At 40.3% G+C, this 26,874-nt stretch overlaps 3 protein-coding genes across 4 annotated transcripts; 1 reads left to right on the top strand and 2 right to left on the bottom strand.

Moving 5' to 3' along the window:
• Window positions 1-4,323: 4,323 nt before the first annotated feature.
• On the bottom strand, window positions 4,324-8,719 carry LOC116255169 (probable protein S-acyltransferase 16). Of its 2 annotated transcripts, none has more exons than XM_031630947.2 (7): window positions 8,194-8,719; window positions 6,884-6,976; window positions 6,682-6,783; window positions 6,526-6,603; window positions 6,355-6,453; window positions 6,168-6,263; window positions 4,324-4,880 (listed from the first exon to the last, which is right to left on the bottom strand). In XM_031630947.2, the coding sequence occupies exons 1-7, from the start codon at window positions 8,461-8,463 to the stop codon at window positions 4,773-4,775; spliced, it is 846 nt and encodes a 281-aa protein (XP_031486807.1). In that variant the 5' UTR covers window positions 8,464-8,719; the 3' UTR covers window positions 4,324-4,772. The 2 variants fall into 2 exon arrangements, with proteins under 2 accessions (XP_031486807.1, XP_049934085.1); XM_050078128.1 differs by having other exon boundaries at window positions 4,840-4,964; window positions 8,194-8,584.
• A 713-nt stretch (window positions 8,720-9,432) lies between these two features.
• Window positions 9,433-12,905, bottom strand: LOC116253874 (laccase-17-like). Its single transcript, XM_031628849.2, has 6 exons — window positions 12,761-12,905; window positions 12,333-12,484; window positions 11,737-11,981; window positions 11,377-11,505; window positions 10,116-11,087; window positions 9,433-9,810 (listed from the first exon to the last, which is right to left on the bottom strand). Exons 1-6 carry the CDS (start codon window positions 12,866-12,868, stop codon window positions 9,680-9,682), a joined length of 1,737 nt encoding a protein of 578 aa, XP_031484709.1. The 5' UTR covers window positions 12,869-12,905; the 3' UTR covers window positions 9,433-9,679.
• A 7,318-nt stretch (window positions 12,906-20,223) lies between these two features.
• Window positions 20,224-24,069, top strand: LOC116253854 (laccase-17-like). The gene is made up of 6 exons (XM_031628817.2): window positions 20,224-20,358; window positions 20,624-20,775; window positions 21,246-21,490; window positions 21,702-21,830; window positions 22,082-23,050; window positions 23,649-24,069. Exons 1-6 carry the CDS (start codon window positions 20,251-20,253, stop codon window positions 23,777-23,779), a joined length of 1,734 nt encoding a protein of 577 aa, XP_031484677.1. The 5' UTR covers window positions 20,224-20,250; the 3' UTR covers window positions 23,780-24,069.
• Window positions 24,070-26,874: the final 2,805 nt, after the last annotated feature.

Here is a 26,874-nt window from a genome sequence, read left to right as displayed (position 1 = left end):
TTTAACCATATTTAAAAGAGTTGCTTGTTACAAGAAAACGAGAAAATTGAAAATAAAAGGGGCTGACTATTTTATAAAAAGCAGTAGAATAATAGTAATTCCTGAGGGGTATGATATAAGGATTGAGGCCGGGGGTTGGTAATGCGATTAGTCTTTTTTTCAAACTATTTTCAAGATGTCAATTTTATCGGTTATAAAAAGAGGGACTTCAATATGCAATTTAAAGCATAATTGAGGTATAGACACTGAATGCATACACACCTAGAGAAATGAGTGAAAGGGTAAGAGTTTCGACTTTCTTGCAAGCTCATGAATCGCGGAAGCATCACTCTAAGGTACCGAAAGCAAACTAAAGGTAAGGACTTTGACTCTGATATTGGGTAGCAGGATAAAATACTTTCTCATACTCATCCAACTAAAATGATAGTAATATAAAAACAAGAATCTAGAACAATAATAATTGAAGAACAAGAATCAAGAACATGCACCTGACTCTAAGTACAACTCAAAAGGATGAAGCCAAGCATATTCACGGCAAATACTTTCTCATAGTCATCCAACAAAAATGATAATAATATAAAAACAATAATCTAGAACAATAATAATAGAAGAATAAGAATCAAGAACATGCACCGACTCTAAGTACAACTCAAAAAGGTTGAAGCCAAGGCAGATTCATGGCAAGCCTCTCATGATATCACTATCGACATCATCACGGATGTTGTCCTTTTACCGCGTCAATGAAAGTAATTGATTTACTGCCTCTGGTGAGTAGTGCATGTCTGGTAGTGATAGATGTTCAATATTTAGACTACTGTTTGCTTTTGACCATATGATCGATTTCCAGTCAAACAAGGTAGAGGACGTCCAGAGACATCCTACACCCTACCATCTAGAAGAAAGAAGAAGAAGAAGAAGAAGAGCTTTCTAAAAGTTTTATGTATCTTGGACATGTTGTTATCGGCAAAGTGCCCTTTGATTAGGATTATTATTCAGTTCATTGAACATCAACCACTTGGGTGCCATTGAACAAGCATGAATAGTTAAATAAATGAATAAAGCCTTGTAACTTTTAAGGTAGAAACTTATTTTTTGTACAAGAAAATGATCTAAAATGGTTTGGACTAAGCCATAGCCATAGTTGGTACTCCTTCTCTACCTTCTGGTTTATTGAATCTAAGGATGTAAATAAATTTGATTTGGATCCCATATCCCATTGGACTGCTTTAGAATTAAAACTCGAATGTGAAAAAAAAATTAATATCCTGATTAAGAAATCTGGTCGGATTCAGATTTATGAAATGGCATCCAATTTGATTCAGATTTAAATAGTTATCATATTCGGATGTGTGCCAGGTTTAATTTCAAATAAATTTATATTCTATATTTAGTGTCCATGCATTTGAATGTCAAATTGGTTTTGGTTTAAAAGTCGGATTCATATTCAGATGTTGAGTTAAAAACAGATTTGGATCATCTATGGATTGTGACTTTAGATTTGGAATTAGATGCTTTATTCATTCAGAATTTGAATGTGAATTTGAATTCTAATATGTAAATATGTAAAAAAGTAAGTATAGTTCAGAGTACATCTAACTCGAATCAGATCTGTTGACATCCCAAATTGAAACAACAGGCAAGCCTGAGCTCTCAAACAGGTGCAGCTTTAGCAAATGATGATAAGACCCAAAAGAAAAGGAGTTCCTTTTACCACTTAGGTGCACCTTAAAAACCCAAGACCAAGCAAATCAGATCATAATGTTTCCGATCCAGATCATCCAAACGCATTAGAAATCAGATTTAATTATCTGATTTTGGTGTCCAATTCCATACGTATTCTACCTGTTTAGGTCATTAGCTAAAAAAAAAAGGCAGAGTCAGTCAGGTAGTAAGGCGATCATGTTGAGCAATTACTTCAACTCTTAGAGCCAGTGGTGCGAGTGGGCTCACTCTGGCAGTAGACATGGTTGGGAGTTCGGTCCCCATTAAATTCATTTAAGTCCTAGCTGATGATGTTCATGTATGCACGTTCTAGCTTTGCTAGCTAAGTCCCTCTGATTTATGTGCTTTAATAGGCTTTAAGTTTCTTAATTTTCTTCTAAGTTTTTTGGTTTGAAACCAGTCAGTTGGAATTTTTTTTTTTAACCTCCATTTCTGTTCATTGATTGAAACTAACTTTTGTGGCACTGGTTCAGAGTGATTTTGATTTGGAAACATCTGAAATCTGATTTTGATTGACCAAGCAGTAATTTAATATCTCTCTTTTTCTTGGATGTAAGAAGATCATGCTAATGGTTATATGTTGTGAGCAGCCAAAAATTTTCGAGTCATTGACATTTTTCAATATCATTTTCTGATTGATAACATGAGCAAGCAAGTAAGTTTTCTCACATTGTTTTTTACTTACATTGTCACTCTTAATTTTAATGTTATATTATAAATTTAATGATTTTTTGTCTAAAGCTTAAGGTTCTTCACTTCACCTTAGAGCACTCTGCCTCGCTTCACAGGGCTAACACTTTCCTTCTCTACATCACATTTAACCACATTACCCATATCACTCCGCATGCCCCTTACCCTGTTCATGGCCCATGAGGTTCACAACAAATGATTTCAGTCATCAATGATAAACAGCTGTGGAGATAAGGAAACCATTCCTGCTTGAAGGAGAAGCATACCGGTCCGGCAAAGAGGTCCACCTCTTTTAAAGACTCGTGTTTGAATCTTGAAGGAGTCCTGCTCAAGTAAAACCCAATCCCTATGGTAGACATCATCATCGTGTCCTTCAAGTGTCCCCACATAGACAAGGATGTGTTCAACCATGATATGCACAATAATGGAGTGAGGTACCATAAACGCTTTTGTGGCCTCTATTATGAACTTGTTGCCATAATGATATAAAGACTGGAAAAAGATGTTCATTGAGAGCCTCACCTTTTGCATCTTACTACAACTTTGATGCCAAATTGATTGAAAGTGGAAAGAAGAAAAGGGCAAAGGTTGCATTCACTAAGCAGGCTTGGGCATCTCAATTCAAAGAATCTCTCTAGTTGTCATAGGCTTGCATTGTAATACATATTAGCTGCGGAAGTCGTTAATATTCAATGTTTGCAACAGTTTTTGGGGTTCCAATCGTGAGAATCCAAGATAAAGACCTGATCTAAATGTAATTTGACTTGGTATTTGGATTACACAAGGAGTAGAAAATGATGAAATGGCTGAATGACCACAAGGTTGCTGACGCTATTGATTTCCTCATATGGATAGAAATCAAATATTTTTGTTTTATATATATATATATATATATATATATATATATTGCCAACTTCTATGGCCGCATGCTGAACCCATGAACTATGCTTAGATAGCAAAAGAATAAAAGATCATAGATCGACTTGTCAGCCATGACGAAGCAGGAATGAATGTGACAATAGTGTACAAGGTTGTGGTGGAAGAAAACATTTTCCCTTTGTCTGATGATTGTCCTACCCTCTGCTGCCACTTGCTGGATCGATAAAGTTTGTCGGCGGCCTTCAGGTGTCTTCTCCTATTAAAGGGCTTTAATGAAGGCAGGCCTTTAGTTTGGCACTTTTAAAGTCCCACTCTGTGAGTATATATCTCAACGTCTGCTTTATTTACGAGAGAGAATCTGATGGGGATCTCAATCAGAACTCAAGTTAATTGTGAATATGTATCTTATTGAAGAAACACACTTGTATTTTCTTTTATTTGTACTTTGAGGTGTATTCGTGCTTAGCTTTGTACAAAAACGTGAACAAGACCGACTGACGGAATCTCTCTTCTATAACTCTAGCAACCTCGCAGCGACGATTCTAAAAGAAAGTTTCTAGTTTTTGTTGAAAATTTAAAAAAAAATGGCTCCATTTTTTGTAAGCCTAAAATGAGAAAAGCCACCCAACAACCAATACCAACCCATTATTAAGCAAAAAGACTTTTGAGAAAAGATGCATAAAAATTGTGATACATGGCAATAGTAAGTGCTTCTAAATTGCGATCTTTTTCGTAATTTGAACTTGCGGGACGAGGAGAATCGAAGTTCGTTTGCTTTAGCCGCACGCTGCATTTGGCAGAGTCCAATCAACAATCATATAATAATCCTCTTGATATCAAACTCAAAGAACTTGAATTCAACTTCGGAACAGGTTGAAAAAGCAACTGGCTTCTTTCTTATGCTATTAGAAATAGTGCAACATGGCTAAAGCACTTGTTTTCTGAAATCCCGTCGAGAGAGGAAGCTCCATTTTACAACCACAAAGTGAACGATAAAAGCTAATGGTTTCAATAAAAAGCACAGAACAGATAAGCGAAGGAGAAATTTTGATTTACATTAAGAAAAAGCCTGTTTCTGTCAACATTCAAGGTATGGCTACTCCCCGAAGTCTTCTGTTCGCCATCATGAACGGAAGTTGCACTACAACCCAATTCATCAGCAACTTTGGCGTTCAGAAACTAATTTACAACAACATACAAGCCTTCTTATTCTTTCTGAATTCTGTAAGTTACATGAAATTTTCCATTTTTTGTAAAAATGATGCCACCCCTTCTTTAGCATCCCCTCCTACGAGTGCCCCCAGAAAAATAAAAAATGAATGATGTGAGCGAGTGATCAGTGACGAGCGACCCAAATGTAACTCAAGCAGCTGCCAATATATTCTCCAAGTCAATCATCTTAGTCAATCATCTTATCATAGCAGCAGCAGCAACAGAAGCCTTGGACGACCTCGGTAAAGACGATATCATGCACGAGATTGTTAGCTTGGAACTGTAGGTAGGCCATCATAAGAAGTACGGAACCTGAGACCTGAACCAATATGCTGAGAGGTTGGGAAAAACCAACTGACAAAATTTGGGCCTAGTACCTGGATAATATGTTGAAAAAAAAGCCTTAGCCTCCAACGGAGAAATGCAGTTATTCCTCAAATATCCCGTTATCAAGTAACCAACTGCCAGCAAAGGGACTAATCATTTTTTCCAATCAGCATCATGCAAAAGAACAAGGACGAATTTCTCATCTACTAATGAAAGAGAGCACCAGCAGTGCAAGAGAAAGATATTATATGTTAGACAGGTTAAAAAAGGGAAACTTGTCCTGTTTGCTACCATATGCATTTTATCAGTCCAACCAGTAAATGAGAATCTGCATGAAATGAGACCAGCTTTTAAACCGACTATCACTCTTGCCAAATGGTGACACATCACTTCGCTTCGTAAGAAGGGGATGCTCGTTGTTATGAAAGGGCTGGATACCACTGAAACTGAACAAGCATCCTTTGAAATTTGTAGATGGAAACTGACATTCTTCACACAAAAGATGTTTCCTATGAAGAGTGCATGGCACCTCTCCAGTTGGGAAAGATAGTATTTGCAAAGAGCGAGTTGTAACAAAGATACCCTTAAATGCAAGTTTAATTTTGTTTCGATGCTAGTCATTACTCATTAAAACACATATGTGGACGAAAATTTCCTCCTCAATAATAAAATTGACTCTTAAACTGCTTCTGAGATCAATATTTCAAGTGTCAACTCTAGAGGCTTTTACATAATCCTAAGGGACGTCAACAAGAAAGAGATACAAAAAGGAAATGACCCAGCTAATTATTTTGGTAAAATACAATGGCAGTTGGCATTTATTAGTCACAAAATTCCACCTATATCACAAATCTTTGTACAATGCATCGTAAACAGACGTTGAGGCTGTTAAAGAAAATAGCAACTAATGTATACAGAAGTTAATATCATTTAGAATGTCAGGATTCGTGCACTAGAAAGTTAATGAAATATCCAAGATTTAAAAATACAAAATTCAACTGTATGAAAGCAGATCCCAGGTGCAATGTTTCTTAAAGTTCAATAACTAGATATCTTGTGCAATAGAGAATAGAATTAGAGTGAAACAAAGCAAACCAAGGTAAATGCTTATATATGTAGATCTTATATTATTCTATATGTTCATTTGATTCCGCATGCAAAATTTTCATATTCAAAAAAGTTGCAAAAAGACTTGTTTATGCTTTTTAAAGCAAGCCAAAATGAGCTTTAATTGTAGATCTTGAATTGTCTAGATTTGACACTTTCTTCAATGTTCACAGTTCACACGATCTAAAAAATGTTTGCCATAAACAGCATGTTTGAGAACGTGGCCTTACCAAGACAAGGTTTTCATAAACACCAAGGTCATAAGGATGACGATATATATGTCCAACTTTCTCAGCCAGCCACATTGCCCTTACTCCTTCATGATACTGCAGGAGTCATACAAGAAATATCAGCCAAATTCTCAATTTGATGCAATCCCAAACCATGCAGAGCAGCTAACAAAGTATTCCAGCTCACCTCAATCGTTGTCTTGTTATGAAAGACAAGGTATATATGCCATCCCAGGAGAATACTTAATGCCACAGTTAATGGAACCAATATCGTGCCACATAATATCTGAGTAATTCTTCAGTTATAAGTACAATGATACATGACACTTCACAGACAGAAAAGTACCAGTTTACTTACATATAAAGTTCTGGATGATCCACCACCCAGCTGTTGATCCTTGTTTACATCATGTGTCACGGCACTCAGGAGCATAACCTGAAGATATTCACAAATTTAGTAATTCATCAACATCTTCCTACACAACAATTAAGAACAAAGGAATATGAAGTGCACCATGGCATGAATGCATGCTATTACAGCATACAACACAAAGACAAAAAAGGCCTTGTAATTTCCATGCCCAACACAATTATTTATCCAGACACAGTGATGATCCTGCAAGCAAACAAAAGTTCAGAACAACTGCATCCATAGTCCATACACGGATAACAAGAAGGAAAAAGAAATCTGTTTGGTAGATATTTCTCCTACTTACCATCCTCAGCACACATCTCTTGCAAACACGACAATGATGTGCTCGGGGAGGCTTATAATGAGAACATTTTTGGCAGTACCTCAAATCACCACCCTGCAAATATACAGATAAAGGAGGTGAGGTCTATCAATAATTACAAAACACAAAGACGTAAATTCATAATAAAAGAAAAGAGTCTCAGGTGCACGGTCAACACTGAAACCACCAACAAGCTATAAATCTCAATCTCTTCACTATGATTTCAGAAAGAAAATGAATTTAACTTCACAGATCAGCAAGACCACAACAACAATGAAAATAAAGAGAAAATTCACAGTTAACCCCAAGATCATCAAATTGGAGTTTACTGAAACATAAATTGGAGAAGTCCTATGCTGAGCAGTTATAATAATCTTTGCAAGTCGGGAATAACTAACTTGCAAGTGTATGTATTACATGGCATTGTTAATCTTTTGTGTAAAGGACACAAACAGGAAATAATGGTAAGACAAGTCCATCGGACATGGAAAGGACCGTCAAAGAGGAGATCAACTTGCATAGCAAAATTTGAGGATTGGCTAAGCTTATGTTGGCACAAGGAAGCTCATACAGGGGTTGATGGACCGCGACAAAATTGCCAAAAGTGGAATAGGAGAGATGTAAATGGCTTCACCACATCTAACTACGTTTTCTGCCACCTCCGCAGAGGACAAAACCATAAAATGCCAACAAGTGCTCATCCAAGCAAGCAGTCACATATCATATTAATAAATTTTAATTCCGCTATACGTTACTTGAAATTTCATAAAATCATCTCAACGAATCCCAGTAGAAATTTCACGCACCGCAGAACCCACAATCCATGATTCAATTTTAAATTGCCTCTACTATGGCCAGTCAAAAGATTAAACACAGTGGTGATGATTTCTACGGCCCATCATGCAACACGAAAAGGCACAACAGCAAAGGAAATAAATTCAAGTTATGATCAGAGGAAAAGGGAGAAAACGTTAAATTGACATGATTAGGGAAATTTCTTCGGTTTCAGGTTGGCATATGCATGGGGGACCCAAACTAAATAACGAATTCAATGGTAATAACAATGGCCGGATAGACCCATCAACCAGGCGAGAAAAAGATCAAGTTCTGGCAATTGAGAGAAAAAGGAAAGACGGAAATGCCACAAAAGAAGCATAGAGAAAATTAGGGCAAGCTTGGCTAAGAAAATATTCAGCTGAGCAACAGAACCTAACGGCATAAGAAACAATAGTATTGCAACAAGAAACGCACAAACCACAAGAATAAGGTTAGGGTTTGGAGCTAGAGCTCGCCTTCCGCTTGATCTCGTGGATCGGCGACTCGGAGTCCTCGATATCCGGCACAAAAGATGATGGGACGCTGCCAGGATCCTTCGTGATGGCCAGCAGGTAGGAAAAAACCACCATCGATGCCAAGGCCGTGAAGGCTCCGGCGTTCAGGATACCCGGCGATGTTCGCAGCCCAAGCCAATCGTCCACCACGACAAAAACGGTGGTGTAATATAGGAATCCGATCACGACGAAGACGACGATCACCGGGAAGGAGACAAGCCCGCGACTCATCTCCAGCGAGGTCGATGGCGAACGTTCTAGTCTCCACACCCCTTTCGAATCTTCTCCTTCCAACTCCCTCCCTCCCTCCTCCTTCTCCTTGTTCCCTCGCTCACCGTGGGATTCCCCGCAGCTCGTGAAATCAACAGTTAGGAAGCACTTCGGGAGGCGATGCGTATTCCGGTGCCGTCGCGCTCGTCGGAGAAAGAGAAACGAGAGCGACACGGACACCGGATTCTCGTTTTCCGGTGAGTCGCGCCCTTTTCTTTGAAGGTACGAGGGATGGGCGGGGTGCGTGTGGGTGGTGGCGTTCGGTCGATCATGAAATGTCTTCACTGCCCTTGGCCTAACCCGAAATTACTTATCCACACTTTATCCCGTAAAAGCTCCCATACGACTCACTCTCTTCCTATGTTCTTAATTTCTTACGTACTCAAGTTCGTGCATTTAACCTTTAAAATCCAAATTTCGAGGATATTTGTCATTTTATTAAATATTTTAAAATGTTTATTAATTTTTTTAATTAAATTTCCTTTGACTATTAGACTACAAACAATTACAAATGCGATACTCAAGTTGAATGGTATCCTATATAACTATCCAAGTCCCGAAACATGTATAAATCCTCGAAGCCAAAGGAAGGTGGGGTGGCTTAGCCTCTAACATATCACGAAACAACTACCTTAATCTTGATATAAGTCTGCCATATATGTGCAGTTCAATCTTTTAATCCTCTGTTGCTTTCTTTGTTATGATTATACATGAGTTGGTCTACAAAGTTAAGGATTGATTCATAGCCACAAAAAAAAGGTTCCAAAAACATTTATCCATTAAAATTTTCCTTAAATAGGGTGGAAGGACATTTTTCCGTTTCAGTTTAAATTCAACTCGCCGTTCATGGACTTCTTTTCCTGATTTTAACCATTTTTATCCCGAATCCAGACTGAATTTGTTTGATGCTAACTATTATTGAGCTGCATGAAACAAGAAAACAGATGATTTATTTCCATTATGTCAAGGAAAAAAGGGCGTCACAAGATGGGCAGAGCCTTGAAAGGCACTTCAAGAGCTTTTCATCAAGGTAGTGAAAAATGTGGGTGAGAAAAACTTAAAAAGAGAAAAAAAAAAAGCAAGAACAATGAAAAATTGAAGAAAAGAAATGAAAATACAACAATGAAAGGCAAAAAGGAGCACAAAAAAAATGACGGGTCAGGATCGGTCAGGCAGATCAACACTTGGGCAGATCCAACGGTGGAGGAGGGAGCCTCTGATTAGGTAGAGGTCCATCCAACACCACCCAGGCCATCTTCAAGCCCCAGCTCAAATGTACCTCAAAGTGACAATGCATGAACCATACTCCTGCATCAACACGAACAACTCGCAGTCAGAAAAGCCACAAAATCAAGTCAGAGAAGCAAGTTTAGCAAATCTAGCTTGAAAAGTTCTACTGACTCGCATAGATTCATCCCTCAAGTTTTTACAGTAGAAGGTATTAAGGTCATGGCAAATTAATTGTGTAGCTCTAAGATTCATTTAAACGTTTCAGAACAATTAAAATTTAAACAAGATCTCTTATTTTCAAGTATGGATTCTTATAGAAGGTGACCAGATATAACTTTTTAATTTCAATTTCCTTGAACAAAAGCAAAGTGGTGTCTACTAACCTGGATTATCTGCAAGAAACCTGACTGCAACCCAACCCCCACTTGGAACAGAGACTGTGTTCCTCTCCACAGGGTCGGCCAAATTGAAATTTGCCGGGTCTTTGATGGGATCATAGTTGCCAAAACCTTGTCCCACCACAAAGAAATTGAAGCCGTGCAGATGAAGGGGATGAGCCTCTGCACCGAGAACGCTGGTGTCTTGCATCACCAACTCGACACTGGTGTTGAATCTCAGTACCACCACCTTGGTGCCATTGATGACCTTGGTATTGTTAGGCGGAGTCCCGGTATAATTGAAAGGAATGAGAGGCGTGCTAGGAAAATCAGCTGTATAGACTCCAGCGGACTGGCTGGAGAAGTGGGCTTGGAGCAGTGCGGTTGCAGGAAGAGCAAAGGAGACATTGTTCACGCTGGCTGAGAACTTAGTCCCGTTTGGTCCTTGACATGTTTGGTTCTTAGGGCAAGGGGAGCTACCAAGGCCCACAGTGAAGAAGAAGCGCCTATCAACTACGCGGGGAACGTTTGCAGGGAACTGTGAATTCGCCAAGCTTCTGAAATTGCTGCTGAAGTTTGCAGCAAAATTAGTGTCATTTAGAGCAGGAAGAGTGGGCATTATGAGTGGGAGGTCGTTGAACAGGGAAGTGCTGTTGGATTGGCCTTGCTTGGTCTTGTATTGAAGGATGCCGACTGTGGTGGAGTTATCAAAGGTTCCCAGGCCTGTGACATAAGGCCTAGCTGCCATGAGGAAGGTGGTGTTGGGGCTATAAGGCTTGGCTTGGAGGAGAACGTTGGTGGTCTGACCAGGAGTTATAAGCAGCACATCTGTCTGGAAGGGCTTCACATAGACGGCATCAGCTTCTACCACAGTGAGAGTGTGGTTTGCGATGCTAAAGAAGAGTTCATCATTGAGAGCAGCGTTGATTAAGCGCAGCAAATATGTTTTTCCGGGGCTCACTCTTAGCTTGAAGGTATCTGCAGCACGCAGACGTCATTAGTATTGAGCTCATGTACCCTGTTACTGATTATTATCTCTCTATTCTATTCTCCAAAACAAATGAACTGAATACGTTCTCTCTATTCTATTCTCCAAAAAACTATGATTCAGATTTAATAACAATGCATCAAGCTTGTTTTGTTGGTGGCGTTCCCTTTTGCTACAGCAGTGAAAGATTAGTCACCGATTTTCTTTGAACTTAAATGGATATCTCGTTATTGGCAAATAAAAAGACAAGTGAGTTTTAAGGACCCTGTTCTTTTTCACCTTTGGAAGAGCAATTGTACAAGAGTCCTGGCAAACCATTGATGGTGTATGAATCTGAGACATTGGGGCCCCCGCCTGTTCGCAGAGCTCGACTAATAACAGCTTCAGCGTCCTTGTTCCACCATTCACCTACATTTTGAAAATTTAATTTATACAACTCAAGGCTTCTCAACAAAGTTCAGAAGCTTCCTTCGAAGTAAAGTAATCAACCAAAACCAAAGGGCAAATCAAGAAGAGCTTGGATGACCAAAATAGGGTGGAATCAATATGCATCTTTTTTTTTTTTTTTTTGAATGGGAAACTCCCCAACAGCTAGAAAGAAGCGATTATCAGTTGGATCTTAGAGACACGACTGCGTACCAAACAGAATGGGAACTTCCTTGTGGGGCTTGGGGAAGGGGTAAGGGACGCCACGCTTGGGGAGGATGACGATGGGGCCATGGACGGTGGCTCTGATCCAGGAGATGTGGGCGTGGTAGAAGAGGGTTCCCCTCTGCCCTGTGACGGTGAAGTTGTAGGTGTAGCTCTGCCCTCTTTGAATTGGGCACTGCGTTATGTAGGCAGGTCCATCTGCCCACCCACTCCGCCGCTGCCTGATCCCATGCCTGCATTCCCAATCAATTCATTCCATTCTTACTACATAACCATTAACCATTTTGCTTCCTTTTAAAATGAATCATGGAACACAATTGAACCAAAGACCAGTCATGCTACTAAATTGAAAACTTCATCATTATTCAAATGTATATTAGTGTTTTAAAAATTTACATTTATTATATGTTCAATTAAAGTCATAAAAATGTTGGCGAATTTTGGGTAGTCTGACTGTCTATGGTCCTTCGTTTTACGTGGCCCCTGCACCACACTTGCCATGCAAGGGCACTTTTTCTAATTTCACGTACACATCATATACACAGTTGAGTTTTTCTTTTGTGGCAAGACAGCTACAAACTTACCAATGAATGGTTATATTGTTGGGGACATGGTTCACCACCTTCACAATAACTCTGTCCCCTTCCCTTGCCACGATCCTAGGGCCGGGATACTGTCCATTGACCGTGATTATAGGCTTTGTTACGCACAGTCTCGTGACATTCTTCATTCTTATCTGCATTAGGAAGGGAGAGTATTAGTAAGGAATAAATGAAAACACAAACTAAGGTACCGTGATTGAATCAAGTGTATTTGAGATGCACAATCCATCATTGAAATGCCGCCATACATGGCGGTCATGCAGTTGGCGGCCGCCGGCCCGCTGCCATACATGTCGGTCATGCAGTTGGTGGTGGCCGCCATACATGGTGGTCATGCAGTTGGCGGCGGCCGCCATATGGATGGCTAACCATAGTGCATCAACATTGAGACCAGGCCAGAGTTGCCTTACATTGAATTTGTAGTGCCTTGTTATGGGAGCATCTTCATCTTGTGCATGGGCAAGCTCCGTGGATGAGCACAAGGCAGTGAGAACCAAGAGGAAGACGACGGCAGCCATGACTCTTGAAGGAAGCTGGTCGTTGAAGTACTTAAACTCCTCGGCTTTAGTTGGGTGGGGGAGTTGGTCGAATGTCTGTGGTTTATATAGAGATGAGGAAGAGAGAGAGACAAAGAGAAGATTGTGTGGTGGTTAGGTGCATGATGAGGGATTAGTAAATTATTTGCATGGGTTTATTTCTCCAAAGGGTACGTTGAAATTATTAGGTGCATGAGGCATACATATATGATGCTTCATTTGTTTTCTAGTTGTTTCTCTTCATGAACTGTCTGAATAGACATCACCAACATTTTGCCTGAGTTCTTGGTCAAGTTGAACTTTAGAGTGTTTTCTAAGTAAAAATGTTCTTGCTTGTCTTCCATGTTCTCCCAAGCAATGTTCTGGTTCTATAGACATTTACCAATCTGCACCAATCCTTAAATCCATTGATTTAGACCCCACAAAAAAAAATTTCCCAATACACTAAAAGTTATTATATTCACTATGGTACATATATATATATATATATATATATAGAGCAAGCTTTATTGAAGGAATATATACATTCATTGACTGCATTAATTTTTCTTTTTTGTGTATCTTATGCGCACATGAAATCAATTCTAGTGTCATGCACATGAGAAGAAAAATGTTGAGGTTATAATTGGTATAAAAAGTTTCCACATTGGATGCCGTAAGGTTAAGATTGTCCAACGGCTGGCCTTCTCGTTGACCTTCCCCTCAAGGGAACCCAGAGTTTATGGGGGGCCGCCACGGCGCCATTCTTAATATGCAAGGCACGAGAAGATGGGTCAAGTGCACCAAACAAACACCATCATTTAGCTATCTAGTTGTAAATGAGATCAAGTCTATTCAGCTTCGCACTTAAGCATAATGTGAAGATCGGATCGAGTTGAAAAGCATTTGATGTCACATGAAGCATAATACCGTATAACGAGCTTAATATGGTTTTATAAAGTTCGTGATTGGTGAAAAACTTAGATTGTAAGTTCCATCAAACATCTTTGTAATATGAACTTGCTGCTGTATTTGATATTTGATATGAAGTGCGCCTATATACAAATCACTCACCATTTTCATTCCCTCCATCAACGAACGCCCAAGTATTTTAATCGTTGACAGAGTTATTTTTCAAATTTGGCTTCAGGTTACGAGGAATGTTGTGGGTACTGAGACGAAATTACCAAAACCCCCCGGGAATGAATCTAGGAGCCCCAACTGGACCCCGGCGCCGCCCGCCGGACCCGCTCTGCTTCCGGCTTTTCACGGCGGCTCCGGCGGGGCCCAAACCCGTCCAAGGCAGAGAAGGACCGCTGACTTTCTGGTCAAGGGCAAAAGTTGGAGGGCGAAACCAGGGGAGGGGGGGCCTACGGCGATCGCTCGCCCCCGCGAATGTTTTTCCCGCCTCCCACCGACTCCCTAGCCGCGCATTTTCGAAAAGCCAGCTCGACACGTGGCGAACCCTCACAGGACCAAACGTTGGGACCCACCCCGTACACTTGCAGCTCGGCTCGAAGACGAGCCCGCCTTGGCTCGACGCATATATAACGTCCATTTCACTAGATTTTTGCTTATTATATGTACTCTTAACAAGGCGATGGGGATACGAGATATAGAAGATAACGTTAAAAATTATCTTTATTTTGAAGAGAAGGAGGTTAAACAAAAAGGGAGTTGGGTGGTTGAGAGAGAGAGAGAGAGCCGTGGAGGAGGAAGAAAGAGAAGAAGAAGGGGGCCCTCCTTTGGATTCCGTCTCATTGGATCCTCTCTGCTGGCTGGCTGGGCCGCCTGGTCTGCTGCTGCTGCCGCCTGCCGCTGCCCTTTTCTTCTTTCTCTCTCTAGATCGCTCAGTGGTAGGAGAGAAATGGTACTCGTTTGGTTTTCCCACCCAAAATTTGTATTTAAAAATGGAGGGAGGGAGAGGTACAGCCACCCATCAATCCCCAGTCTTCCCTCCCTTTTCAAAAGATCACCTTCTTCCTCCTCCAAAGCCCTAAGCCCTCTTTCCTTCTCTTTCTCTTCGTCCCTCTTCCGCTCTCGATCCCTGTTTCGGTCTCTGCGATGGCGACGGAGTATGGAGAAGAGGTGGGGGAGGAGTGCGAGACGCCGAAGAACTCGAGGATACCGGCGGCCTTCGTGTGCCCTCCGCCCCCCAAGAAGAAGGCCGGGTTCGGGAAGCGGAAGGTTCCGCCGGCGAATGGGTACTTCAACCCGCCGGATCTGGAGCTCCTATTTGCCGCGCTGCCTGGGAGGCGGGCGTGGGCTTGACCGCCCTGCTGATGCTGCTGCTCCGTTCTCTTCTCCTCGGTTGCTGATGATGGTCGTCCTTTCTGGTGGCTCCCGCTGCGCTGCTGCTCACTTCTGGCCTGTTATCGATGATGGTCGTCCTTAATGGTGGCTCCCGCTGCGCCCTTGGAGCCTTTTCCTCTTTCCCTTGAGCGTTTGTAGATAATAGCTATCCGTAAATTTTTTTTTCTTTTGTTTCCCTGCTGTTTTTGTTTTGCTTTTCTTTCCTCTCTCCCTCTTCTCTCTGCTCTGCTTTCACTCTGCGATCTGTTGTATCTCTGTATAAGTTCGCTTTTTAGATCACTTAATCAAAGATCATTCCTACTTCCCTCTCTCTCTCTCTCTCTCTCTCTGCCTTGAGAGAAATGCTGATGATTATGATATGGTTTGGGGTTTTTTTTTTTTTTATATCAAAACTCGATCGAATCCCATTTTTTCGTGCGTTCAAATTACCCGAGCCCGAATCAGGTATTTATTAAGGTCTTGCCTGCTGAGGTGCACTCTTCTTCTTCCTTCTTCCGATAAGCAGAGGACTTTCTAACTTGTAACATCTTGCTAACCAGACATCTGTCTACATTGTGGTTGCAAATCGAAATGTCAGAAGCTATCGACAAGCATAGATCTTGTTGCGTTTTCGAACTTGTAATATCTTGCTAACTGAACATCTGTCTACCTTGTGGTTGCAAATCGAAATCTCAGAAGCTTTCCACAAGCACAGATCTTGTTGCGTTGTGAGAACAATCTGGCTAATTTTGAGAAGTAGTTCATGGAGTTCTTAATTAGGCATCATTTTTGAAATATCATTTTCTATTGTGTTGTCAGAATTTGAAAACATCACAATAAAAGTTGCGGCACTTGCAACTGGAAATAATAAGATTTGAAGTTTGAAATTATTCAAACGGCAGTTTATGACTGCAGGTTTGTCCTCTGGTTTGTATGAAGCAAACCAGACAGGAAGGCCTTGCACCCGTTTCTTTCTCACTTTCATTCTGAAAACTGCATTTTGTGTAGATGGGAAAAGAAACATAACAAAAGCTCATTTGACATTTGCATCAATCTGCTAGTGTACTTAAAATTCGTTTAGTTGATTTTTTTTCCTGTAATATCATGACATCAGGAAATCTACATAGTATTTAATAGTACTCTGCAACCATGTTTGCAGTGATTTAGATCAGATTAACAGAAATGGTTGAGTTTCAACCATGAACTGCATAGCAGGTGAGGTAATGGCTGGAATTGCCGCTTCAAGGCAGTGGTACCAATCTGAAATACCAGAAGCAACAAGATTTCAATTGATCCGGACTGACCCAAAAAAGTTGGCCCCAGCTGTCCAAGTGGGATCACTCGCAATCAATGGTACATGCTGTGTCAAAAAAATTCATGGTTTTGCATCCAATTCAAGTGCAGGCGACCCTGCAATGGGCTGTCCCTGTGACAATGACGTATAAGTGACCTTGATTGTTGGCGCATTTGATGCAAAGTCTCCCAGAATGCAACACAGAACACGTCCATAAATTCTTTTAAATGTACTTTGCTTAGTTCTTCAATTTTGCCACTGCTTTTCATCTCCAAGCACATTGTGGAGGCTTTTAAGTGTCAAATTAAGCAATAAGCAACAATTGAAACAAAAAACAGGGTCTGATTTGTGAGGTTTGGTTGCCGTTAAGACTGCCAACAACTTGCATTTCTTGACATCGAGATCACGCTTCCGAATGTAGCATGTGGCTTTTTTGCAGAGGCTTGTCCATAGCTATCCCCTCAGAATAGATCTAACATATGGGTTTTCTGATTTTCTCCATGTTTGTGCTCACAAGTCACAAGCATTGAGATCCAAATGGAGAGAGCAAAAGGATCAAAGATAAGAATGATTAACCTCTCAAGAGGAAGATGACAATGTCTAGCCCTTACAGAGTCCTTGTCTGCAAACCTGTTCACTAACAAACTACTCGACAGAGGCGCAGATTCAACTCATCTCATAAATGGAGGTCTTCCCATGGGCAGTGAACCTCCTCTGTATGACTTTCCTGCACACTGAGCTCATTTAATTGAACAACCCAACTCTGAATGTATTCTAAATATTCTTAGCGCACGGACGAAAGCATGATTTCTGATTTCCTTTTTGGTATTGTGCGGGGGACTTCTGCATATCTCCGTAAAGAAATGGAAGAGTTCTTCGTACCACAATGGCCTTTTTTCTTTTTCCCCTTCTTTTGCATTGAAAAGTAGAGCCTCTGCAAATCTTCTTACAGAAACAGAAGAATCCTTTGTGCCAAAAAGGAGAAGAAAAGCAAAGATTTCCATCCACCTGGTTAGTGAGGAAAGCATAGCCTCTGCAAGTCTGCATTTCTTCGTCTCCCCATGTGTGGGCCGAACAGCCCACTAGGGTTCCGGCTGGCCATCGCCGCCCTTTCAAGTAAACGCCAAGTCGCACGGTGTGGGTACCATTCAGGTATGGGGGTAAGAACATACGAGTATGGACCTAGTAAATATAATATAATAATAATAATAATAATAATAATAATAAATAAACAAAAGATATAAATAAAAACGTTATATATTGATGAACAATATGTTTGAAAATTTGATTTAAAAAAATTAAATCAAATAAAATTAAGTAGTTTGAATCAGTTTTCAATTAAAAATACCTAAGTGTATACCATACCCATTATAAATATGGATGCGGTAACAAAGGTACACAGCGGATGGATCTTAAATACGTTGTTTTTGTTTTGACCGTTTAAAAATGGATTTTAGAGGACAACCGTATGCATGAATTAAAATATTTAAAGTAATTTTTTATTGATAAATCTGTCTCCGCTTTTGTTTTAAATTTTTTTAATAGAAAATCTGTAAGTTGGCATCTGAAATTTGATTTGGAGCTCAATCTAGTACCAACAAATTAAATATCCTTTAAGGAATTTGAGATCATTAATTTTCGGACGGTCATCTGATCCATTACAAATCCTAAAGTTCCGATTTGGTAAGCCACCGGAGCAGCGGAATGCGGCTGGATTTAGTGGCTAGATTCATACGACAGATGAAACTTGACCCAAATCTGGATCCGGTACACTATACAGAAAATAATTAAAAAAACGAAATCATTTCTTACTTTACACGTAGAAATTATTTTTCAATTAAAGACAAGAAGCTAAGTTGAAAAGAAAGACAAAAACGAGGTTTTGACATATGTGCTAACATAAAGATTTTGTCAAAATATCATGTTCCGTATTAATGTCGGTGGTATATGGATGGCCTTCTTCGAGCTTGTTTAGTAACAGGAGTGTCAACGGATCCAATTTGGACTAAGATATAGCTGTTACCATATCCAAAATTGCTTAAAAATTTGACTCAAAATCATATTCAGATTTGGATCATTTCCAAAATTTTAAATGAATCAGATCCAATGCAAGTGAAAATTGGATATTCTCTCTCTCTCTCTCTCCTGTCTATCCAGATGTCTCATGTGTCCACATCACCATTTGTATGGTTACCTTAAAAGTCTGGGTTCCCCCACCTTTACATGAAATCCAAAGTCCAAATCAAACAGATTTGGGCCCAGTTGGACTTGGGCATACAACACTCACATGAGGTCATGTTCAAACAGCTGAACCAACAAAAACTACTCACAAATTTGAAAAAGTAACCTTCAAGAAATAGATCATCGACTTTGTTTGGATACTTCTTCTGCTCAAAAGTTGGGATTGGTTGAGAACTGAAGGATCCTTCATGAAGATATTGCCATATTTGGTACTAGATCTCCTTGCCATAACTCCCCTCTCTTCTGCTTTGACAATGAAATGGCACCAACAGACAAGTTCAATCCATCCATATATATCCTCACCAAGCAGCTTTAGTTCTCAGCAAACCTCAATATTGGGCCATATCCGCCCCCATACATATTGTATCGGCCCCTTGCCGATATGATTTGAGGGCAGCATTGGTCTATTATAGGGTGATACGTATCGGCTGATACCCGTTTTTCTGAACAAACCGATATAGCACCAATACAGATATTTACCACATTGAGACCCATGGTATATCCTTCATGTCATACCCTTATGTGTCTACGGTTTTAGCTTGCTTTAAGACCTAGGTAGATATATAGTATGTCTTTCAATTCAAATGTCACACTTACCACCGTTTGCAACCCGAACGTTATAGCAACCACAATAGTTAAACCTCGGGCGTCTTGAGTATGAGCTGCATTGTCGCCTGGTTGTGCTATACCATTTGAGGCTACTCTTTCTCTCTCTCTCTCTCTCTAAAAAAAATTTATTATAAGAATAATAATACTAATTAAGGGGAGAGTTTGTTTAGTTATGTTGGGCCATCTGCCCATGTCTTGGGCATCTCTTTCTTAGTGATGAAGAATGGACACTTTGGCCCCGGAGTTAGGAAATGCCTTCAAGGAGTGGACTATTCTGGGGCTCCATTTGCACATCCTTAGCCGTACCGCGACAACTTCTTCCTTCAACAATTAATTAATTATTATTGTTGTTCTCTATGGTTCTTGGATCATGTAGATCACCTTTTATCATCACTTACACATTTATGTATGTAGTGTTGAGCTTCCATACATATAAGTAGTAGAATAATTTCAAGTCTCCCATACAAGAAAATGGCAGTCCATAAAGTCTATATGCACAAATTGGGACGTAATTGATTTCATGTTGAGGCTCTAACAGTTTGGATTGGATGAAAAGATAGGAACGGTCCTATCCATAAAGGCAAAATAAGGAAACTAAAAACTTTTCCCTTTTTCATGCCTGACCCGAACACATGATACATTTATGTATATCATCCTGGACACTTAAATTGCACTCTAAAGTTCAACTTGGGCAGAAGGTCCAGAATGAAGACTACATATCTAGTTAGTGAATTCTTTAAAACAAAGAAAATTGAAGTGACATGAGAAACAATTTCAACGTACTTCATGAAGAAATAGGATCAATACGAACACCGCCACCAACTCACCAAACAATCATCTTTTTGCCCGTCTTCTGCTGCCTTATATAAAGCACACACAGTCCACGAAGTACCTCACCAACTCAGCGAAGGAATTCAAGTACTTCATCGATCGGCTTGCCTCCATAGTCATGGCTGCCGTCGTCTTCCTCGTGGTTCTCAGTGCCTTGTGCTCGTTCACGGGGCTTGAGCTTGCCCATGCACAAGACGCTCCCATAACAAGGCACTACAAATTCAATGTAAGCCAACTCTGTCCCAACTTTGATCTCATTTGTGCTGCACCTTGGCACAATTTTCTTTCACTAAACGGAGAAACTGCACCGGCGACCGGAGATCTACCTGGTCTTTCTGATCCCATGTTGGGTGACTCACAACTCCATGGACGATGACACTTTAGTGCATGATCGATTGTGCATCTAATAAAATATTTGATTCAATCAATCGTCTTAATCTGTGCTTTCATTTACCACCTACGTATTAATCATCTCCCTTTCAATAATTCAGATAAGGATGAAGAATGTGACGAGACTGTGCGTGACAAAGCCAATAATCACGGTGAATGGGCAATACCCAGGCCCCAGGATCGTGGCAAGGGAAGGGGACAGGGTCATTGTGAAGGTGGTGAACCATGTCACCAACAATATAACCATTCATTGGTAAGTATATATATGTCATACCATAATAGAAAGCTGTGCATATATGAAGCATGTAAAATGAAGCGCCTTGTATGGAAAGGGTAATGTGCCACGTAAATTGGAGGACCATTGACAGTTAAACTACCAAAATTTCCGCCCAACACTTTTGTGATCTTAATTGAACAAATAAATATTTATATATATGTCAAGACATACATGCATACATACATATAAATGTACACTACATACATACATGTATACTACATGTATCTGTGTATATGTACATTTGATTAATGAAAGCATGAAGTTTTGATTAATGAAAGAATGAAGTTTTGATTAATGAAGAATGAAATTTTTTCTAGCCAAGTGACTGGTTTTTTGTGCTAATCACATTTCGTTGATGATTCATTTTAAAAGGAAGCAACATAGTTAATGTTTATGTAGTTCTATTTTGGAAGAAAAGGTCCGAAATGAATTGATTGGGAATGCAGGCATGGGATCCGGCAGCTGCGGAGCGGGTGGGCAGATGGACCTGCCTACATAACGCAGTGCCCAATTCAAAGCGGGCAGAGCTACACCTACAACTTCACCGTCACAGGGCAGAGGGGAACCCTCTTCTACCACGCCCACATCTCCTGGATCAGGGCCACCGTCCATGGCCCCATCATCATCCTCCCCAAGCGTGGCGTCCCTTACCCCTTCCCCAAACCCCACAAGGAAGTCCCCGTTCTGTTTGGTACAGCATCCCTCTCTCCCTCTCTCTCTTATGTTCCGAGAATGATCAACTGATCATAGCTTCATCCAAAAAGATGCAGATTTACTGTGCCCTGGTTTTGTCATCCAAGTTCCTTTTTATCTTCACCTCTCGTTTTGGTTCTTTGCTTCGAATGAAGCTTCTGAAATGTTTCATTGACAAGCCATGAGTTGTATAAAATTGCAAAATGTAGGAGAATGGTGGAACAACGACACTGAGGCCGTTATTCGCCAAGCTCTGCAGACAGGTGGGGGTCCCAATGTTTCCGATTCATACACCATCAATGGTTTGCCAGGATTCCTCTACAATTGCTCTTCTAAAGGTAAAATGAAACTCAAAGCTCTGTTTCCTTTTTATTTACCAATAGGAAATTCGTTTAAATTGAGACAAAATTGATGACAAATCTTTGACTGCTGTTTCAAAAGGGACCACCTATAAGTTTGAAGTAAACCAATCTATTGCCATTAAATCAGATGCATACTTTCGATGGGCTAACGAATTAAGTTCACTTATCAGTAGCCAAGGCAGTAAGAGTACATGAGTTCAATGGCTAATGATGTCAGCTTGCTGCAGACACCTTCAAGCTGAGAGTGAGCCCGGGAAAAACATATCTCCTTCGCATAATCAACGCTGCTCTCAATGATGATCTCTTCTTCAGCATAGCAAACCACACTCTCACCGTGGTAGAAGCTGATGCTGTGTATGTGAAGCCTTTCCAAACAGATGTGCTGCTCATAACTCCTGGTCAAACCACCAACGTCCTCCTCCAAGCCAAGCCATACGGCCCCTGCACCACATTCCTCATGGCAGCTAGACCCTACGTGACAGGCCTGGGAACCTTTGACAATTCCACCACAGTCGGCATCCTTCAATACAAGACTAAGCAAGGCCAATCCAACAGTGCCCTCTTCAACAACCTCCCAATCACAATGCCTACTCTTCCTGCTCTTAATGACACCACTTTTGCTGCAAATTTCAGCAGTAAGTTCCGAAGCTTAGCAAATTCTCGGTTCCCCGCGAACGTTCCCCGCAGTGTCGACAGACGCTTCTTCTTCACTGTGGGCCTTGGTAGCTCACCTTGTCCGAAAAACCAGACATGTCAAGGACCAAATGGGACTAAGTTTTCAGCTAGTGTGAATAATATCTCGTTTGCTCTTCCTGCAACTGCACTGCTCCAAGCCCACTTCTCCAGCCAGTCTGCCGGAATCTATACATATGATTTTCCTAGCATGCCTCTCATTCCTTTCAATTATACCGGGACTCCGCCTAACAATACCAAGGTCATCAATGGCACCAAGGTGGCGGTACTGAGATTCAACACCAGTGTTGAGTTGGTGATGCAAGACACCAGCATTCTCGGCGCAGAGGCTCATCCCCTTCATCTCCATGGCTTCAATTTCTTTGTGGTGGGACAAGGCTTTGGCAACTATGATCCGATCAAAGATCCGGCAAATTTCAATTTGGTTGATCCTGTGGAGAGGAACACAGTCTCTGTTCCAAGTGGCGGTTGGGTTGCAATCAGGTTTCTTGCAGATAATCCAGGTTAGTGGACGTCATTTTGCTTTTATTTAAGGAAATTAAAATTGAAAATTCCAGCAGGTCAGTTGCTTCAAAAGTCCACACTTTAAAATAAGAAGTCTAATTTTATTTCTTTTGAAACATTGAACTAAATTTTACAGCTATCCAATTAATTGTTATGACTGACCTTCAACTGAAAAACTGAGGTCTGAAACTTTGTCAAACCTCTTTCACTTTTCAAGCTAAATTTGCCAAAGCTTCCTCTTTTTCGTTTAATTTCTTCTATTTTCAGGAAAAAGTTACAATTAATTAGGGTATTTTGGTTGTTCCGATCAGTTAAAAATTGTATAAATTATTGTAATATTGTTTACAGATTCTCTCTCTCTCACACACACGCGTGCACACACATACGCAGAGAAAAGAAAAAACATGCAACTGAAAGAAGGTAGAACATCCAGATCAGATGATAATCAAGACACCTGTCCTTCTCTAATAATTAAGAGATTATCATCTTCACCATGCAGTGACTTCCTTTTAGTTATAGGACTACTGGGCTTTCCGCCGAGAAATATAGAACTTGATTTTGAATTTTGCTGACTGTGAACTGATTATGCTGGAGCAGGAGTATGGTTCATGCATTGTCACATTGAGGTACATCTGAGCTGGGGCTTGGAGATGGCCTGGGTGGTGTTAGATGGGCCTCTACCCAACCAAAAGCTCCTTCCTCCACCGTTGGATCTGCCCAAGTGTTGATCTGCCTGCCCATTCTGTCCCTTCATTTTCGTGTGGTCTTTCCTGCCATTCCATCTTGGTTGTTGTTGTATTTTCAGTCTTGTTTGTTGCTGTATTTTCAGTATTCTTTCTTTGCAGAGAATTTTCATCATTTTTTTCGGATAATTTGCCAGCCCCAAGTCATAAGTCCATAATCTGGATCTTGCAGTTTCACTATCTTGATAAAAGCTCGTAAGAGTTCAATGCTTTGCTCATTGTATGCACCCTTGTTCTTGACAACGGAATATCAGCTGCCTTTTTTTTGCTTAAAACCTGGAATCCACATGGTGCGTTAGATATCTTAATGGTGGTAATACGTAAGTGATATTGTCACAACTGATTTCTGAATCAAAATTTTCTTGAAAAATTTCACATAATTAGCTGCAATTCGGTATTTTCAGATTGGTTTCGATGAACTAGAAGCCGTTAAGAAATTTACAAAAAAATTATTGAAAGAAGATATAACTTCTATAAATGATAACATGGGACCAATCGGTTGTAAAATAATCTTTGGGCCCAAACACAGGACGGTCAATAAATATTATAACTGAAAGCAAACAGGGAGGTTGACTTCATCTGTCTGTAATGGATGGGGTAGCTACTGATATGAAGCGAAATGGACGATTCAAGTGAAAGGTGACAAAACTGGCCTTACGAATACATGGTAGGCATCTACTCGCGGTTAATGACAAATCCAGCTTTGAGAAATATCATACAAGAATCACAAGGCCTCGATTTTAAGTGAAGCAGGCATTAAGGCAAAGTGAGGTCAATGGTGTCGCCAATCTTCAACTGCAAGTGGAGTGACCTTAAGCTGCTCCAGTCCAATCTGATCAGATTTTAGTCTATTTTAGACTTGTATTCAGTTTTTCAGTAAGGTGGTGCAGAGGACTCAAAGCCATTGGCACGGTGAAGCTGGTTGTCAGTTCCATGTGGCCAGTCACAGTTTAATTCTCATGGGCATGGTCCTTCTGTAAGCGGAAGCTACAAGTGCACAACTGCTTTCAACAAGATTCAGCTGTGATTCCTTTCATTAAACTCAAAGATAGTGAACAATGAACTGTGGGAACTGCAGATCAAATTCCTGAAGTTTAACATAGCAATGTGAAACACCACATTAGCTATTCATTTACTTGTTAATCCACACAAACACATGCACATATGCACACACACACACACAAAAACATTTCCCACAGCAGCCCATCGTGGAGGCTTATATGTCATACATGTGTGACACATGATCTAAGGGGTAAGCAATGGCGCTATGACAGACGCTTGACACATCCATAACATGAACACTGTGATTTAAATCTAATTAACATTTGCAAAGAAATTCTATGTTTGTCGAGACACAAATCCTTAACTTTCTGTTGTATCTCCCGGTAGAAAGTTGCTACTCACAAAGACTTGTGAAAGTCACATCTTGTTGTTGCGATCTGAATTAGAACAATTCAAAACATCAATGTTCCTGAGAACATTGACGGTGAGGTGGGTTATTTCTTAGTCGGCGATCGGAAATATTGATTTTGCTGTTTTGATTGGGATCTTCAACATTGTGAAGATTTAAGTTTTCTAACATTTCTGAAAAACCAATCTAGAAAAGAACATAAACAAGTTAAGAAGAGTTGTACAACATACAAAAATTATTTAGTAACACGAACCAGACATGATCAGTCATCAGACAATGTTGAACGTTTTCGAGTGCTGCAGCATGGATCTTAACCTGTCACGAAGTGTTTGGACATGAGCCCGAGTTATGCCCTCCGTAGATCAGCAACCATTGAGGGCCATGGAGAGCTCAAGTTCCGACTTCAAAATTTCAATCACTTTTCTTAATCCCTCTTCTCCTTTTGCTGCCAAGCCAAACACAACCGGCCTTCCTATCTGTCCAGAATGGAGATAAAAGTTTATTTTCTGAGATGATTCTTACGCCTATATACGTCATCATACAGAACAAGCACCATAACGACGTGAATGAACAATTCACTGGGGAAATTTTCAAACTTCACAGCGAGGATGAGTGCCTATAAAATGGATTATAAGCCAAGACATTGGAAACCGTATCAGCATCCTTGTGATGCATCTGCTGTTAGATTTCCACCTGTGCCAAAAATGAATTGCAGAATCCCTTCAACTGCAAAGCGTAGAGGTTTCCCCTTGGTGGTAAATTCTTTGGCAAGATTAGCAGTAAAAATGAAACCATACACAAGCACATCTTAGAAAACCAGGTTATGACCAAGGCTGTGCCACCCTTTATGATTCTATTTCGGGAATGAAAATTTAAAAATATTACTCCATGTTCCTGGTATGTTTTTTGAAAATATGAAAGCAAATAAAATTGGTATTTGGAAACAGGCAACCTCGTTGAGCATGTGTATACAGAGAGAAACAGAGAGATGACCAGAATAGCTTGGACACCAAGAGCTAAGGCTTTGAATACGTCTGTCCCACGCCTAATTCCTCCATGAAGCAGAACAGGAACCTTACCCGCGGCTGTTTTGACAACCTATGCTTCAAACAGAAACAACAAAGGTGGATGGGAATCAGGCATCTCTCAAATGTGTCAACAGCTTGTCAGGGGCAGGACAAAAAGAAAAGAAGTTTTCTTGCACTTCGTTTTGAGGGAAAAAAAAAAGAAGAAAAACTTATTTTGTTAAGAAATAACAATTTCAGAATCATTTGAGGTGAATCGACGTTACCTCCTCAAGGGCAGAAATTGCAGCCGGTGAACAGTCAAGTTGGCGACCACCATGATTTGAGTGATGCGAAATGTACTATTAAAAGAAAAAAACAAGAGGGGATATGATGTGATTATGTCCGAGATTCTTCTGTTGGATTTAAGAACTTGTATAATCACATCCTGTTTGCTGTAACAAGAAAATGTTGTTTTTGAATCATATGTTTGAAGAATGTGTTCTAAAAACACAATATTCCTCTCACCAAACATCCATCAAAAGGTGAAATTTTAATCAACAATGTGAAACACATTTAAGATGACAATTTTTTTTTTTCTTTTAGTGGGACTCATACCCCTCGTGTGAGCTTTTTTTGTTGGAATTTTCAATGGAACCAGAAAA

Source organism: Nymphaea colorata, chromosome 5 (genome assembly GCF_008831285.2).
Source record: "Nymphaea colorata isolate Beijing-Zhang1983 chromosome 5, ASM883128v2, whole genome shotgun sequence".
Lineage (NCBI taxonomy): Eukaryota > Viridiplantae > Streptophyta > Magnoliopsida > Nymphaeales > Nymphaeaceae > Nymphaea > Nymphaea colorata.
Note: the sequence above shows the minus strand (reverse complement) of the source record. Positions and strands in the feature narration are given on the sequence as shown.